The 15974-nt window shown below is 38.7% G+C and overlaps 1 protein-coding gene across 1 annotated transcript in view; it reads right to left on the reverse strand.

Moving 5' to 3' along the window:
- CRYBG3 (crystallin beta-gamma domain containing 3) overlaps window positions 1-15974 on the reverse strand; it is a 110620-nt gene that overhangs the window by 17674 nt on the left and 76972 nt on the right. Inside the window, exon 17 of the mRNA XM_065876753.1 lies at window positions 13437-13563. Within this exon, the coding sequence (XP_065732825.1) occupies window positions 13437-13563 (127 nt within the window). The remainder of the gene's footprint in view (window positions 1-13436; window positions 13564-15974) is intronic.

The following is a 15974-nucleotide window of genomic DNA, read 5'->3' on the forward strand; positions in this document are numbered from 1 at the left end:
ATATAAAACTACTCCATGGCGAATGTGTCAGGAAACTAGGATCTGAGAAGATAAAAGGCCCAAGTGGGAGCGAAGTTTTTCACTGCATGCCTTTTGGTTCCTTTTGGATTTCTGAACCATGGAAATATTTATTCAAAAATTTAAATTGGTAATTATTATGCCTGTGTTTGCATGTAAATGTGTTTGCACATATTTTTCTTTAAATGGACTTCAGAAAACTTATCTGGCAACAACATGAGTGAAGAAAAGAAAGAATGCAAGTATCAGTACAGGGGAAGAATCCTCCAGGCCAAAGAAGAAGAGTCAGACCTAAAACAGGAGGTGGTGGTGGTGGTGGGGGGCGTTGGAAGGTTAGGATTGGCGAATAAGGGATGGCCAGAAAAACTATCGGAGTGATGAGAGAGACCAAGTGAGACAAACAGATGGAATGAGAAAGTGAGAAAAAACATGTGCGAGAGTGGGGCTGGGGGCACGGTGGTACACAGTCGACCCGTGAACAAGGGTTTGAACTGCACGGATCCAACTGTACAGGGATTTTTTTCAATAAATACGTACTACACAGTCTGAGGTTGGTTGAATCCTTGCATGTGGAACCACGGAAATGGAGGGCCACCAGTAAAGGCACACGCTGATTTTCAACTGTGCGGAGGGTCGGCACCCCTAACCCCCATGTTGTTCAAGAGTCAACACTAATTATAAGAAAATCTGGAGAGGAAATATGCCCCGCAGCTGAGAACTTATATTGAGAACTGGAGGTTTGAAGGTTGAGATAGAGGCAGAATAATCCTAACAGAAATGTCCAATGAACACTGGACCTTCTGATCTGGAGTTCAGGGAGAAGATCGAATGTAGGGATGATAATCTGGGAACCCTCAGAATCTGGGTAATAACTGGAGCCAGTTATGGGTAAGAAAACGGAAATGACAGGAGGGCAGAACTGCGCTGACAAACGAAGGGGGTGGTGATGAAAGGCAGGCCTGTGGAGGTGACTGAACTAGGAGAGAGGAGACAAAAGAGGACATATCACAGAAGTAAAGGAGAAAGAAAATTATAAGGAAGAGTTGGCCACAGTATCAAATACTTTTGCGATGTCGAGGAAGAGGGTGACTGCGACGAGGCTGCTTGGGTTTGGCGACCAGGGGGCAGCTGGTAACCAATGAGAGAGCTCACTGAGCCACATGCAGGAGATGAGGGGCAGAATCTAGGCTGAAAGGGCTGAGGAATAAGCGGGAAGAGATTGTAGACAGGGCATACAGGCTGTTTTTTTAGAGAAGTTTGGTAAAGAGGAGGGAAATCGGCGGCTGGTCCACGTGGCAGGCACGGTGGAAGGTGGCAGCATAACAGGAAGAATCTGAATGATGCAAGGCAAGAGGGGTGGTTCTAGGGAAGAAGGCGGAGGTCCAATCCACTGTCCCATCAGTGCAGAACCCCTGACTGGAATCAGTCCATGAGGAAAAGGATCGCTTTGAAAAGGATGAAATATGCTACCTCTGAAATACAAGGAAAGATAGAGAAAGGATACCGAGAAATTTCCAGGTTTCTAAAATAGGTAAAACGTGTTGTAATTTTCTCTTTATGTTATGTAGCAAAGGTTGCCTGTGGATCACGGAAGGTGTGAAGCACTGTCCAACGGAACTTTCTGCAGCGACAGCAATATTGTATATCCGTATCTTCAGTATGGTAGCTGCTAGCCATACATGGCCATGGAGCATTTGAAATGTGGCTCGTGTGACCAAAGTGAATGTGTTTTATTTAATTTTAATTAAAAAAACTACATGTGGCTAGTGCTATGGTATCAGATAGTGCAGATTGAGGGGTTAGAGGATGCTGGAAAAGCAGGTAAGCGTCACTGCGTGCAGTGAGACAGTAAGCTAAGCATAAAAAGACTGCCCGGGAGCACTGATTTTCCTTCAGTAAACAACATAAACTGGGTCAGGAATGGAAATTCATCTCAAGTCACTGAGTTCCTGAGTGACTGCAGACCAGATAAGGCTTCTCTTCTGCTATCTGCAAAATAAAAACTGGAAGCATGCCAACAATTTATAGAAGAAATGTCCTTATAGGAGGGTCGAGAACAGCAGTAGTTTAGAAATGCAGCCAACAGCAGGCTCTAAATTACCCACTAAAACTGGTGACCGAAAATTAGTGGACAGTCAAAATCCACAGATAAGCCCCTGACTTTATTGCTATTTACTTTTCCCAACATTCTCACCCTTAAGCTAATGAAGAAGCATTTCAGCTTACCTCTACTTGTTGAGTTGCTAATTAGTAAGGAAGGGCAGACAGGCAAGGAGCCTGGACTGGGCATGATCAACCATCAGCAACACTCTCCCCAGTAAAGAGTTTGCTGTGGTAAGAGTGGCACTTACATTACAGGCATTTAGCACTGACATGAGGTAACTCTTTTATATTCCACAGGGAAAAATTAAAATCTTATGTGAGGATATAACTTAAATGCTAAGTGATATTCTAAGAAAATAAGTCCCGTGTACATTTTTCACCTTCCTTTTGTAGAATGTCCACAAAGGTGTTTTTTATTTTATTTTGTTTTTTTCAAAGGCATTTTTTAAAAGACTACCATTATCACTCAGATTGCATCAAATTCACTCCCCGTTTCAAAGACAATCTAGCAATTCTGGACCTAGAAATTTATCTTACGATAACAATGCAAAATCTGATGGAGGGGATCTCAAAAATTGTTTTAAAAAATGATCATGCAGGAAGATTGAGAAAAAAATTGCAGGAAATGACTGCAGATATTTTTACGAGTTTACATTAATCAGTAAGGATCCTCTAAGAGACCCAGTACCTAAATGGGCAAAGAACACAAACCAACAGCATTAACCAAGGAGGAAATATGACTAACAGGGATGGACAAACCTCCCTCCTTTCCATTAACAACAACGAGATATCTTCACGTGGTCCCATCTATCAAACTTTTCATTTGCAAACATCTATTGTTTCTAAGCTTAAAGTCATTCCCTCTTTAGAGGTTTGAGATATATATTTAACTTGACTTTTCTCTATTTAAATTATTTTTACTTAAATGGTCTTAATTTATAAATACACAGTTGATCCTTGAACATGGGTTTGAACTGTGCAGATCCACCTGAACGTGGATTTTTTCCCAATAAATTTAGTATCTGTATTTTCATTTTACAGTTCTTTAAATTAACTAAGTGTTGGGGAAAGTTTGTGTTCATTAGAGATCACAATATATGGAATCAAAAGAACTGGGTTCGAGTCCTGATTCTATCCAAATTGTTTCACCTTCCTGCCCTTGGGTGAGACATTTATCAATTCCTTTGTCTTGAGGCAGAAATAGCAGTACGTAGATTTTCCACTGCCTACAGGGGGTGGAGGCGGGGGGCTTAGCACCCCTAAACCCCTGTGTTGTTCAATGGTCAACTGTACTTAAATTCATAAATGTACTCGATTTATAAATGTACCTAAAGCTTAGGAAGATCAGGAAGACAATCATTCAGAAATAAAGAGCACTGAAGAACTATGTTAAAATCTTATTTTTCTGATACATTTTCCAAATATGAAAGTAGGAAGAGTATATATATACACTATTAACAGTCTTTAAAACTGAAGATGACAGAGTAATCTGAACTTTCCAAGGACAACAGAAACCACCAGAATTTAATTACAATTTGAGCTCTACAAATCTCTTGGCCTCAGTCCATGCTAACTTAGAAGACAGCCAACCATTTGGGGCCACAGGCTCTTAGGTGTCCGCAGCAACAGGACATTCCTGCTGGGTGAAGTCTAAGCCATGCAAAGAAGATACAGCCTCTAAAAGGAGGCCGTGGTTAAGAAAGGAAAAGAATACTTAAACTGTATAAATGAAAAGAAAACTTACCACTCCATCAACTAAAATAATATTTTAAATGACAGTAATAGTAAGAACTAACATACATGACACTTAATATGTGCTGGGCATCATATATACATACACACAAACTATATAGAAGGGATTGTGAATGGATGGAGATATATATGTATATATACATGTGTGTATATATACATATACATATAACCCAATTTTTTTAACCTAATTCATTTGGCAACAAAATCTGATCTGAATAAGTAGAAAACTATTTATAAAATTTATCCAACTTGTGTAGCCATGATTATATTTTGCTACAGCAACAGAAATGTGTTTAATTATGGGGTGTTGCCCAGAACCTTTCTGGGGTTATTGTCTTATATGCTATCTATGAACCATATTAAATTAATTTAAAATATGAAAATTTTAAATATGAAAAATCCCAAATCCCAAAATACATTCATGTTAGGAATTGTAGAACTGTGTTCACTCCTTTAATCCATGCAACTTTCCTTTGACATGGGTACCATTATTATCCCCACTTTACAGATGACGAATGAAGGCACAGGTCACATACAGTAAATAAAAGAGCTGGCATTTGAAACTAGACAGAATGGCCTCAGAGGCTGTGCTCTTAACCCCTCCACTATAGTTCTAAAATGTTCTAAGTAATTTCATCATGTAGAATATTTTTGATTGGCATGTGTGACATTATCTGAAGCAGTTGACTTCATGTTGCTCATCTGGGTAATATCTATGACCCCATTCTTACCCATCCCATCAACTTAGCAAGTGTGTCCCCCACCTAAATTTGAAGCTCTGAGACCTGGGTACAGGTACTCTGCTGGAAGGATTACATTTATATCAACACATCTTCAATATATATTGGATAAAATGTTTAAATCTAACTACTGATTTTTGACATTTCTTAAAACTATACAGACTTGAATACGAGCTTGAATAGTATTTAACAATGGGGGTGAATCGGTTTCCCTAATCATCAACTGCATGAGTTTGCAAGATGGTAAAGAGAATATATGTACTTTATACATTTTTTTCATTATTTTTTTATCCATATAGCAAGTCTTTGAGGTGGAATGAAGTCTGTCAAATGGTCTTTTCCTAACTTTAAAGACGAAGCAAATATTGACTTATATTGCTTAGTTCAGTGTCAACACGAGACCAAGACTTCAGTCTTTCACTCCAGGGAGTACATAAACTATAACTTGAAAGCACATAGTCAAAAGATTTTTGAAATGGAAATATGTTGGGGTCCTAGAAGCATGGTTTGTGTAATCACACAGAATATCTCTAGTTAGAGTCTGTGTTAGACTAAAAGGGGGGAGTTGGTGGGGGTGGAAGAGAGACCTCTGACAAAAACATAATGAAAGGGAACATCCCGTTCAAAGACCACATTTATTGGAGAAAAAGAGGCCATTCTGGAAGTGAGAACAGAGGTGAAAACTACTTGGAAAGTTTATTGACTATTAATACTAAAAACAAAGCATCTGATAAAATTTTGCCTTACTTCTCATTGCTTAGAAGAAAGAAGAAATTATTCAATTTAGCAAACATTTCTGAATTTTTCTTGCACGTCAGGTAATTTGCCAAGTGCCTGGGATACTTAAACAAGTTCAAACGCTGAGATGGAAGGAAGCTCTTGAGCTCTGACCTCTAACAGGAAGTGTCCAAAACTTCCTTTCATGGTATACAAAGCCCTTCACGTTCTGATCTCCAAAGGGCTTTGCAGCCTCATCTGTCAGAGTAACAAAGTTACCATCATCTCTACTGCTTTTCAGCACTTTACATCCTTATCTGCCTTAACCAGATCTTCACTCTTCCAGGTATTTCCAGTTGCCAAGTCCAGGGGAATTCTTTTGTCCCATATCATCTGTCTCTGACATTTCCACCTTCCACTTTTTCCTGGCTCTTTCCCTTTGGGCAATAAACATGTTCATTTATTTACATACAAAAAAAAAAAAAAAACCATACAGACCTGTACATTAGCATTGTATAGTTCTTTGAGTTTCAAATCACTGCCTGTATGGAAAAGGTGTTGATATTACCTTAGGATTATGTTAGTTGGTTAGATTCTAAATATAACATGTTATTTTATTTTAAAAATATCTAGCAAACAGCCACTAAGAACAGCCATATCTGTACAGCCCAACAATTTCACTTCACCATAATCTTTGCCAAGTGAACCATGGCTAAAAAACTAAGAACAACTAGACTGAATTCAAGGAAAGTAACCATAATGTGCACCTCAAATACCATTCCAATCCAGAGAAATACCAAACAGTGTGCTGGCAAAAACGTATCTGCAGTGATGAAAATTTAATAGAAGGCTCATAAATCTCTAATGAGACTTTAATCTGGAATCTTCTAAATTTGGCCCATTTAAAACAAAATCACATAAATACTTTCAGTCTCATCAAATCTTGATGTTGCACAACAAAGATGAATTCTTGTCTATGAGCTATTATAATATTATTGAGTGTTTTCATGTGCTAAAGGCTTCATATGCACTAGCTCATATAATCCTCATTTTATTCGATGAGAAAGTTGAGGCACAGAGTGGTCAGAAACATGCCCAGGGTCACTCAGCTAACAAGCAATGGTCTGTCAGACTCTCAAACCAAACTCTTCTCCAGTGAACTATAATGCCCCTCATAAAAGCCTCTTTCACTTGGCTTAGAAAATCAGTTTCATCACAGGCCCACCTTTCTAACTGGTCTTCTTCCTTTAAAAAAAAAAGTTATAATACATTTCAAAAAAGAATAAATAATATCTAGACAATCATGTATCCAGCACCCAGAAGTAATACATTTGAATTTTACTATATTTATATCAAATTGTATAAACAAGTAAAATCATAACATGTACAGATGATTTTTAATTTTCCCCCCTCCCTAGAAGTAACCACTATGCTGAAGTTGTGAATCTTTATACATCCTTTGTTTTTACATCTCACAGAAATATATCTTACTGTAACATCCTTAGTAACACATGAACCTCACTTAATGTATTATATGTCCTTTTATGATTGTGCTGTACTATAGTTTGTTTCATCCATCAATGCTGCAACAAACATCCTTATTTTTCCCTCATAGCAACTGATACTCCTTCCACTAGCTTTGTACGAATAATCCCACTTCTCTGCCACTAAACTAAACTTTGGTGTTGTCAGATCTTCCAATGTTTGTATCTAAAGTAAGGTAATGCTACCTAATTACTATTTTATTGATAATTTGCATTTACTGGATCACTAGTGAGGTTTAACATCCTTTGTATGTTCTTAGCCATTTTCTCACATTTATAAACTGGCTATTCATAGTCTCTGCTGATTTTTAAAATAGGTTTTTCTTTTTTTTTTTTTCAATTGATTTGAAAGAGTTCTTTTTATATTCTATACATTAAACCTTTGTAGCTTATAAAGGCTGAAAATATATTCTCTAGTCTGTGGCTTGCTGTGGTAGGCTCAATAATTAATGTTCCCCCACCACCATCCAAAAAGAGGTCTACATCCTAATCCTGGAACCTATGAATATGTTAGTTGATATAGTGGAAGGGACTTTGCAAATGTGATTAAGAGTTAAGAATCTAGGGCTTCCCTGGTGGCGCAGTGGTTGGGAGTCCGCCTGCTGATGCAGGTGACACAGGTTCGTGCCCCGGTCTGGGAAGATCCCACGTGCCGCGGAGCAGCTGGGCCCGTGAGCCATGGCCGCTGGGCCTGTGCGCCCGGAGCCTGTGCTCCGCAACGGGAGAGGCCGCAGCGGTGACAGGCCCGCGTATCGCAAAAAAAAAAGAGTTAAGAATCTAGAGATGGGGATATTTGTCTGGATTATCCAGATAGACCTAATATAATCACTTAGGTCCTTATAAGAGGGTCAGAGACAGAGGACAAAGAACAGAAATTGAAGTGATAAACTTTGAAGATGGAAGAGGGCCATGAGCCAAGGAATGCTGGGCACCTCTAGAAGCTGGAAAAGTTAAAGAATCAGATTCGCCCCTAGTGTCTCCCAGAAGGTATGCAGTCTTGCCGACCCCGTAATTTTACCCCAGTAAGACCTATTTTAGACTTCTGACCTCCAGAAATGTAAGATCATTTCTGTTGTTTTCAGCACTAATTTTTTTTTTTTTTTTTGCGGTACACGGGCCTCTCACTGTTGTGGCCTCTCCGGTTGCGGAGCACAGGCTCCGGACGTGCAGGCTCAGTGGCCATGGCCCACGGGCCCAGCCGCTCCGCAGCATGTGGGATCCTCCCGGACCGGGGCACGAACCCGTGTCCCCTGCATCGGCAGGCGGACTCTCAACCACTGCGCCACCAGGGAAGCCCCCTCAGCACTAAATTTGTAGAAACTTGTTACAGCAGCAACAGGAAACTGATACGCTTGCCTTTTACTACTGACTTGTATGTTTTGCATTTAAATCCATCCTACTCCAATATCATTAGCATAGTTTTCCATATTTTCTTCTGTTTTTTTCTTCCAGTTTTATTGACACATAATTGACACACAGCACTGTACAGGTTTAAGGTGTACGGCACAATGATTTGACCTACATACATTGTGAAATGAGGACCACAGTAAGTTTAGTGAGCACTCGTCATCTCATATAGATACAAAATGAAATTGGAAAAAATTGTGTTTCCTTATGATGAGAACTCTTAGGATTTACTTTCTTAACAACTTTCATATATAACTATAGCAGTGTTAATTCTATGTATCATATTACAAATTACATCTTTAGTATTTATTTATCTTATAACTAGAAGCCTGCATCTTTTGACTGCCATCCAATTCCCCCTCTGCCACCCCTCACCCCGTTAACCACAAATCTAACCTTTTTTTTTTGACCTCTTTTTCTATGAGTTTGTTTGTCTGTTTGTTTTTGAAGTATAATTGACCTACAACACCATGTTAGTTCCTGGTGCACAATACAGTGGTTCAATATTTCTATACATTTCGAAACAATCACCGTGAAGTCGAGTTGTCATCTGTCACCTTACAAAGATATTACGTAATTACTAACTATATGCCCGGCACCGTACATTTCATTCAGGTTTGTTTTTCACATTTAGGTTGCCATTAATCCATCTGGAGTTTATTTTTGGTGTTTGGAATAAAGCAAGATTCAAATGGTATCTTTTTCCATGTAAAGGGCCAACTGTCTTTCATAATAGCCCCACTGAAATGCTATTTCTGTCACCTTCCAAATTCCATTATTCATGAAGGTCAGTTTCTATGCTCTCCTATCCCACTCTTCTACTGGTCTCTCCTTGCACCAATACTGACTACCTTAATTATTACTGATGAATAATGCAATATCTGTATTTGGTAGGACAAGTGATCCTGCCTATTGTTCTTAAAAATAATCTTGGCTATTCTGAATCCCTATCTTTGCCAAATTAATTTTAGAAGGAGCTCATCATGTTTTACCACCACCCCTGCAAAAGACAAAAGATTCTGTAAGCATTCTGCCTGAAATTTTATTAATTTGGGGAAGACCAAAATATTTACAATATTGAGTCTTTTCATCTATAAAATCTCTCTCCATCTTTTATGTCCTTCAGGAAAGTTTTAACAATTTTCCTCATAAAGAACTTACTTGCATTATGTTAGATTTATTTCTAAGTATCCTATATTTTAATTGCTATTTATCTTGTAATCGGCAACTTTTTAAGATTTCATATTAATCCTAATAACTTGTCTGTGGATATTCTTGACAATTTTGTTTCTTCCTTTATACCTTTTGTGGTTTTAATCTTATTAAAGTGCCTAGGACTCCAAAATAATGTTGAATAGAAGTGGTGATAGTAGAAACCATTGTCTTCTGCCTGAATTTGAAAGGAAATGCTTCAGATATCTCACTTGGAAGTATGATGTTTACTGTAGGTTTTTGTTGGCCTTCATGTTCAAAATGTACACAGTGGTTACTGCTATTAACTATATATGAGTTCATCTGAAAATTTAAAAGTAACCAAACTCCCCTACACTTTATAAAGTCATTGCTTCCTTTCATCTGTGGCTGGATTTACAGTCATCTATTTATAGCTGTACCCCTCCCTTATTCATTACTCTTGCACAGAATGAATTATTGTCTTGCCAATTCTTATTCTACCTTTTAAGATCATTTATGTCATCACAGTCATAAATTTCATTTGAACTTTTTCTACAATCTCTTGTTACAATGTTTCTTTTGCTTTGCCTGCTTATAGCTACCAGGATTGGATTATACTTCAAAGGAGGCCAACTTCCATGCCAAGCTACCATGGAGACACTAAAGAAGTAATGAGAAGACTGCTGCTCCCATGGAAGTACAACAAAAGCAGGTTACCCCACACACTACTAGACCAATGCTTAAAAAACATTTTACTTAATGTTCCCAACTCACCTCTAGCCCCTCACCAACTGTTCTGGGGACTGTTATTTGGCAAAACTTTATTGAAAGCTAACATACCATCTTATTCCCTCAGACCATGTGAGGCCTAAGACTGGACACATTGCTTTTCATGTCCAATTAGAAACAGGCCCAGGATACTTATTCTGCTGAAGTGGAGGCTGTCAAAGATGTAAAAATACCTGTTCTAACAGTTTCTTTACAGATGAGTTAACTGAGGTCAAAATAAATTAGGTGATTTGTACAAGGCCACACTAGTAAAAAGCAGAACTGTAAACTATGCTCGCAGCTCCTTTCACTGTAAAATGACTGCAAATTATGCATCCATGGACCTCTAGAATGTAACATATGTCTGCACAGATAGAAATCAGCCTGGAGCAAACTGTCATTTGCAAGACATACTGATCTTGTATGAAGATGAAGTGTTAGGACTCCTCAATATTATACCATTATGACACTTTAGCACTAAAAGTCACAGCATGTCTGGGAATGCCAACTACAAGCAACACCCTCATAATTCTGCAGTTTTAACTAATAAAAGTAAAAATAAAAAAATTTAGCTCATATATATGTAAAGTTAACTCAATGGATGTAACATTTCCCACAATGAATCCAGAATCACACTGGATTGTGGCATAGGCGGTAGTATTAACCAATCTATAGAAAAGGGCATATCAGTTCCTAAGTGGGAACACAGTAGGGGGACAGGGGCTGTGAAAGTAATCAGCGAAGCAGGATAGATACAGTGTGTCTAGAATTTTCCAAGGAAAGGAGACACAGAATTTGGAGAATGCAAACAACTGGGGAGGTGGGGTGGTGGAGTCTCTTTTGTGGGGAATATTAGCCTAGGTAAACTACTCAAGACATCTACCTAATTTTATCCAAATAGGAAAATGTCTGATGACTAATTCCATTTCCTGGGTTCTTCCAGAGAGGCAGAAAAATGCCCAGGACAGAATTCTCAAGTATTCTAGTTACTAGAATCCACCTCCTACAAAATTACCAGGTTGGCCTTCTGGTTCACCTATCAATCTCCTAGGTCTGATCAACTCAGGGTTTCAGGGCCACCAAGGGTGAAGCATGGTTGACTTCACCAAGGAAATGTTACCTGTTGAGGCTGCCTCCTGGTCAGCTTGCAGATCTTTACTGGGATGCCCAACGTCACCTCATATTCCCTCCATTTCACCACCAAACCTACTGCCTAAACATGGCTTCAACAAAGACCTCTCAGAGATTCAAACATACCTGGTAAAGGCATTAAGAAAACTTATGTGCTCTCCTTACCTAAACTGAATACACTCTTTAATCAGTTCTTGAAGTGAAAAGGCTATAGCTCTCAAATCCTTTCCAAGAGGCACCTTCATCTACACTGCCTGGATTCCACAGGACCAAACCAGGGACATGCAACTACATAGTTCAACTTATGTAGAGATGTTTCTTTTCTCTGTCTGTATTTTTTCTCCTAATTTTAACTATTTATTTTTGACTTCATGAATGTGGAAGAAATGTAACTCCTCAAACAAAAATAGTAATACCATTCATTTGGAGCACCTAAGTATCGGTCTGCTAGTTTGACCCCTAAAAATTGCTAAAAAGTTCCCTTCCCAGTAAATGCAGACTACTTTCCCATGCCTTTTTCAGCCTTATCAATACTTGGAGAGACTGACCAAACCACATTCTTTTTTTTTTTTTTAAATCCAGTTTTCCTCCAATAGACAGGAAGCATCGTAGCCACTTAGTCTTTCCAAGTTGGTGTCTACAGGCCACTAAGAGAGACCGAGGCTCTATTTTTATTCTTGTTCCTCAGCCAAGACTCTATTTTTACCCTGATACCAAGAATACTCTCTCCAGGAATGCCTTGAAATAAGACTACAATGCTGGGACTTTGCTGGTGGTCCAGTGGTAAAGAATGCTCCTTACAATGCAGGGGACACGGGTTCGATCCCTAGTCAGGGAACTAAGATCCCACATGCCGCGGGGCAACTAAGCCCATGAGCCACAACTACTGAGCTCACGCACCTCAACTAGAGAGCCCATGTGCCGCAAACTACAGAGCCCATGAGCTCTGGAGCCTGCTTGCCACAACTAGAAAGAAGCCCGTGTGCCGCAACAAAGAGCCCGCCTGCCGCAACTAAGACCTGATGCAGCCAAAAATTTAAAAATAAATAAATAAATAATAAATCTTAAAAAAAAAAAAAAAAGACTACATTGCTGAGGTTGGGATCGAAGATCCTAGGTATGATCATCACTCCTGGAGTCAGCTCTGGTTGAAAGATCTGACTGAGTCACTCTGTCACCATGTAGGGCTTCTAGTCATCATTGTGTAAATCTCAGCTTTGACCAAATGCTCCTAGGGAATCATTATAACTAGACATCTTAAAAATATTCCAGATCCTTACTACTTCCTCTGCAAAGACACTACTAACTAGGGACCCGGAATGAATGTCCCAGAATAGCTATCCTGTTTTTCTCACACTTAAAATTCTGAGTAAATATGATAGAAAGGAGAAATTACTTACTCTATAAATGTAAGCCTCCAAGGTGACCCAGATAACTCTGCACAATCTAGGCAGGAAAGCCCTAGTTCCCCCAAAACAAGGTTTGAAATCAATACCAATGGTGTTCCGTGACTTAAAGTAACATTGCAGACCTAAGTAGCAGACAAGCTGTCATGTGACTTATCTAGCAGAATAATAAAATGATCAGGTTATTATTTTTATTAAGCAGCTCTACCAATTACAGTCACGATACTAACAGCTAATACTTATTGAGCGCTCACCACGTGCTAGGCATTTTACAAGCACCATCGCATTTAATATCCCAGTGGCCTTACAAAGTACTACTATCTTTTATAGATGAGGAAACTAAGTAACTTAGTCAATGTCACCCAAAGTTGTTAAAGTATTCATTTAAGCTCAGGGCTATATTACTCTACTTCCTAAATTTTGCATTCTGATAAAAAAACAAAGAAAGAAGAAAAATATCAATCTTGGGAATTCCCTGGTGGTCCAGTGGTTATGACTCAATGCTTTCACTGCCGAGGGCCAGGGTTCAATCCCTGGTCAGGGAACTAAGATCCCACAAGCTTTACTTAAATTTTTATATTTTCCCTGTATTATTTCTTCCAACTTCATGTTATCATTCACAGTAATTAAACTGGACAAGAAAAAGTCTTATAAATATGCATCAGTGAAGTACTTACATAGTCAATGGGCTTGAGGGATTTGACTCTAGATGTTGGGCAGCCACAGGAAGTAAGGTCAGCATACAGCCCTTCTTCTAACACACACTGATGATTAGAAATGTCCTCTTGGTAATACAGGAGCCAGCTGAACAAACAAGCAGTGAAACATTCAGTCAAAGTGCATCAGTTGGCAGTTTGACTCATCATCAGGCAGTGGGAGCCAGGGTAGGAGTAGGACATAAAACTCCTGGTGCTGGTCAGCAGCGAATACCCAGAGTCGGTTTGGGAAAAAAAAAAAAAGCTACTACTATCACCTATTGACAGCTTACCATGTGCCAGACTAGGTACCCTGCATGCATTATTTCACCATGTACTCATTATTTTATAAGGTAGAAACAAGTGAGGTAGAAAAGTTAGGTGATTTGCCCAAGATTCCCCCAACTATTAAATAAATTTGAAATAAAGCATCTGCTGTAAGCTAAAGACATTAACTTCATTCAGTGCGTTCAAGTATAAAAACCTGGGATCAAATTATAGTAATTATTAAGTACTTTAATAGATTAGAAATTCTTTTTGAGAAAAACAAAAATTTGTATCCTTAATGATGAGTTTGCTTTCAGTCTAGGTTGAGTTAGAAGCTAGACTCCAAAAATCACACAACAGTATTTAAAACCTGTCACTTGCATAGCTGATAGCAAGCGGAGATTTTTAAAAAGAAATGAACCCTTTAGAATCTTCCATAGCAAATTATCTTCAATATAGCACTCATCAAAAGCTTGGCTAAGACATGCCATTTTGGAAAGAAGGGGCACAAGGGAGAAATTAATTGACTGTTACTACTTTAGCTTTGGTGTGTTTAAGTTCTAGCTCTATATTTTAAGATCACCAGAACCGTGCTCTAGCTATACGAGGTTAACTTTAGATAACCACAGAAATGCTCTGTGACAAAATTTACTGCCATGTCTCCTACGTAATAAGCATATTATAGCCAATATTTCCGAAAGGTTTTTCAATGTGGTGGGCATGCAGCTAAGCTCTTATGTGCATTATTTATTTAGTCCTTATAAGAATCCTTTGAGGTAAGTACTGTTATTAGCCCACATTTACACAGGAGGAAACTGAGGTTCAGAGTGATGGTCCAATTTGCTTGAGATTACATAGTGGTGAACTGGGCTCAAATCCTCATCTCTGAAGCATCCCTGGTACTTAAACGATCACCATGGTTCCTGTATTCTTTTATTAAAACTACAGCTTAATAAATTACACATAAATCTAAATAAAATATGTAAATAAAATGTACATTTTGTATGTATTTGGCCCTCTGTATCTACAGGTTTCCTACCTGCAGATACAGAGGCCCGACTGTCGTCAGCCACTTTATATAAGGGACTTGAGCATCCACGGATTTTGGTATATGTGGGGACTCCTGGAAACAATCCCTCACAGATATCAAGGGACAACTGTGTATATAAATTATATATATATATATATATATATACACACACACATTATACTGAAAAATATGTATAAATTATATATATATTTATTTATAAATAAATAACATATACATTTCCTACATGAAGCAACACATATGACTAATTTGTCCTAGACTTCAGTGTCTAGGACAAAAACATTCCCCTCCAAAAAAAACTTCAGTGCTTCCTTTTATCAGAAAATTTAAACTATATCTTGCAAAATACTTTCTTTTTTCTTAGAGAAGAAAACTCAAATACTAGGAACAAGACTATTTCAGGCCCTTGATATACATATTTCTCACTAAGTTGCAGATGATCTATTTAACTAACCGTGTCCTACTTTATGTGTTTTCACATTGTAAAACTTTCATATCCTTCTTGGAAGTAAGTATAAGAACAGTAACAGATACAGAGAGGTTCAAAGTAGTAAGAGTTATAGGAAATCAGAAAAGGAAAAGACTGTTTTATTTAGGGTTAATTAAGAAGGTTAACAGAGGGAATGAGGACGGACTGAATCTTAAAAACATATATGCAGGTTAGTATTAAGCAGGGTTCACGAACTTACGTACCAGCAGGAGGTCAGGCACGTAATATAAATGAGTAGTGTACCAGATGAAAAAAAATGGGCAGGGCTTCTCTGGTGGCGCAGTGGTTGAGAGTCCGCCTGTCGATGTGGGGGACGCGGGTTTGTGTCCCGGTCCGGGAAGATCCCACATGCCGCTCCGCAGCTGGGCCCGTGGGCCGTGGCCGCTGGGCCTGCGCATCGGGAGCCTGTGCTCTGTAACGGGAGAGGCCACGACAGTGAGAGGCCCGAGTACCGCAAAAAAAAAATTGGCAATATATCCTATGGTACACTGGGGAGCACATATGCCTCTACTCAACACCAGCTAATTATCACCAAAGGTGAATGTTTCCCCAGAGTTTCCAAATCTTCTGATTTTTAAAGGGAAGGTGAAAAACAGGTTCTTCTGAAAAATATTCTAAACTTAAGTATTGATACAAAAAACTTCTTTTTTTTTTTTTTTTTTTGCGGTACGCGGGCCTCTCACTGTTGTGGCCTCTCCCGTTGCGGAGCACAGGC

The sequence above is a fragment of the Phocoena phocoena genome, chromosome 4 (genome assembly GCF_963924675.1).
Source record: "Phocoena phocoena chromosome 4, mPhoPho1.1, whole genome shotgun sequence".
Taxonomy (NCBI): Eukaryota; Metazoa; Chordata; class Mammalia; order Artiodactyla; family Phocoenidae; genus Phocoena; species Phocoena phocoena.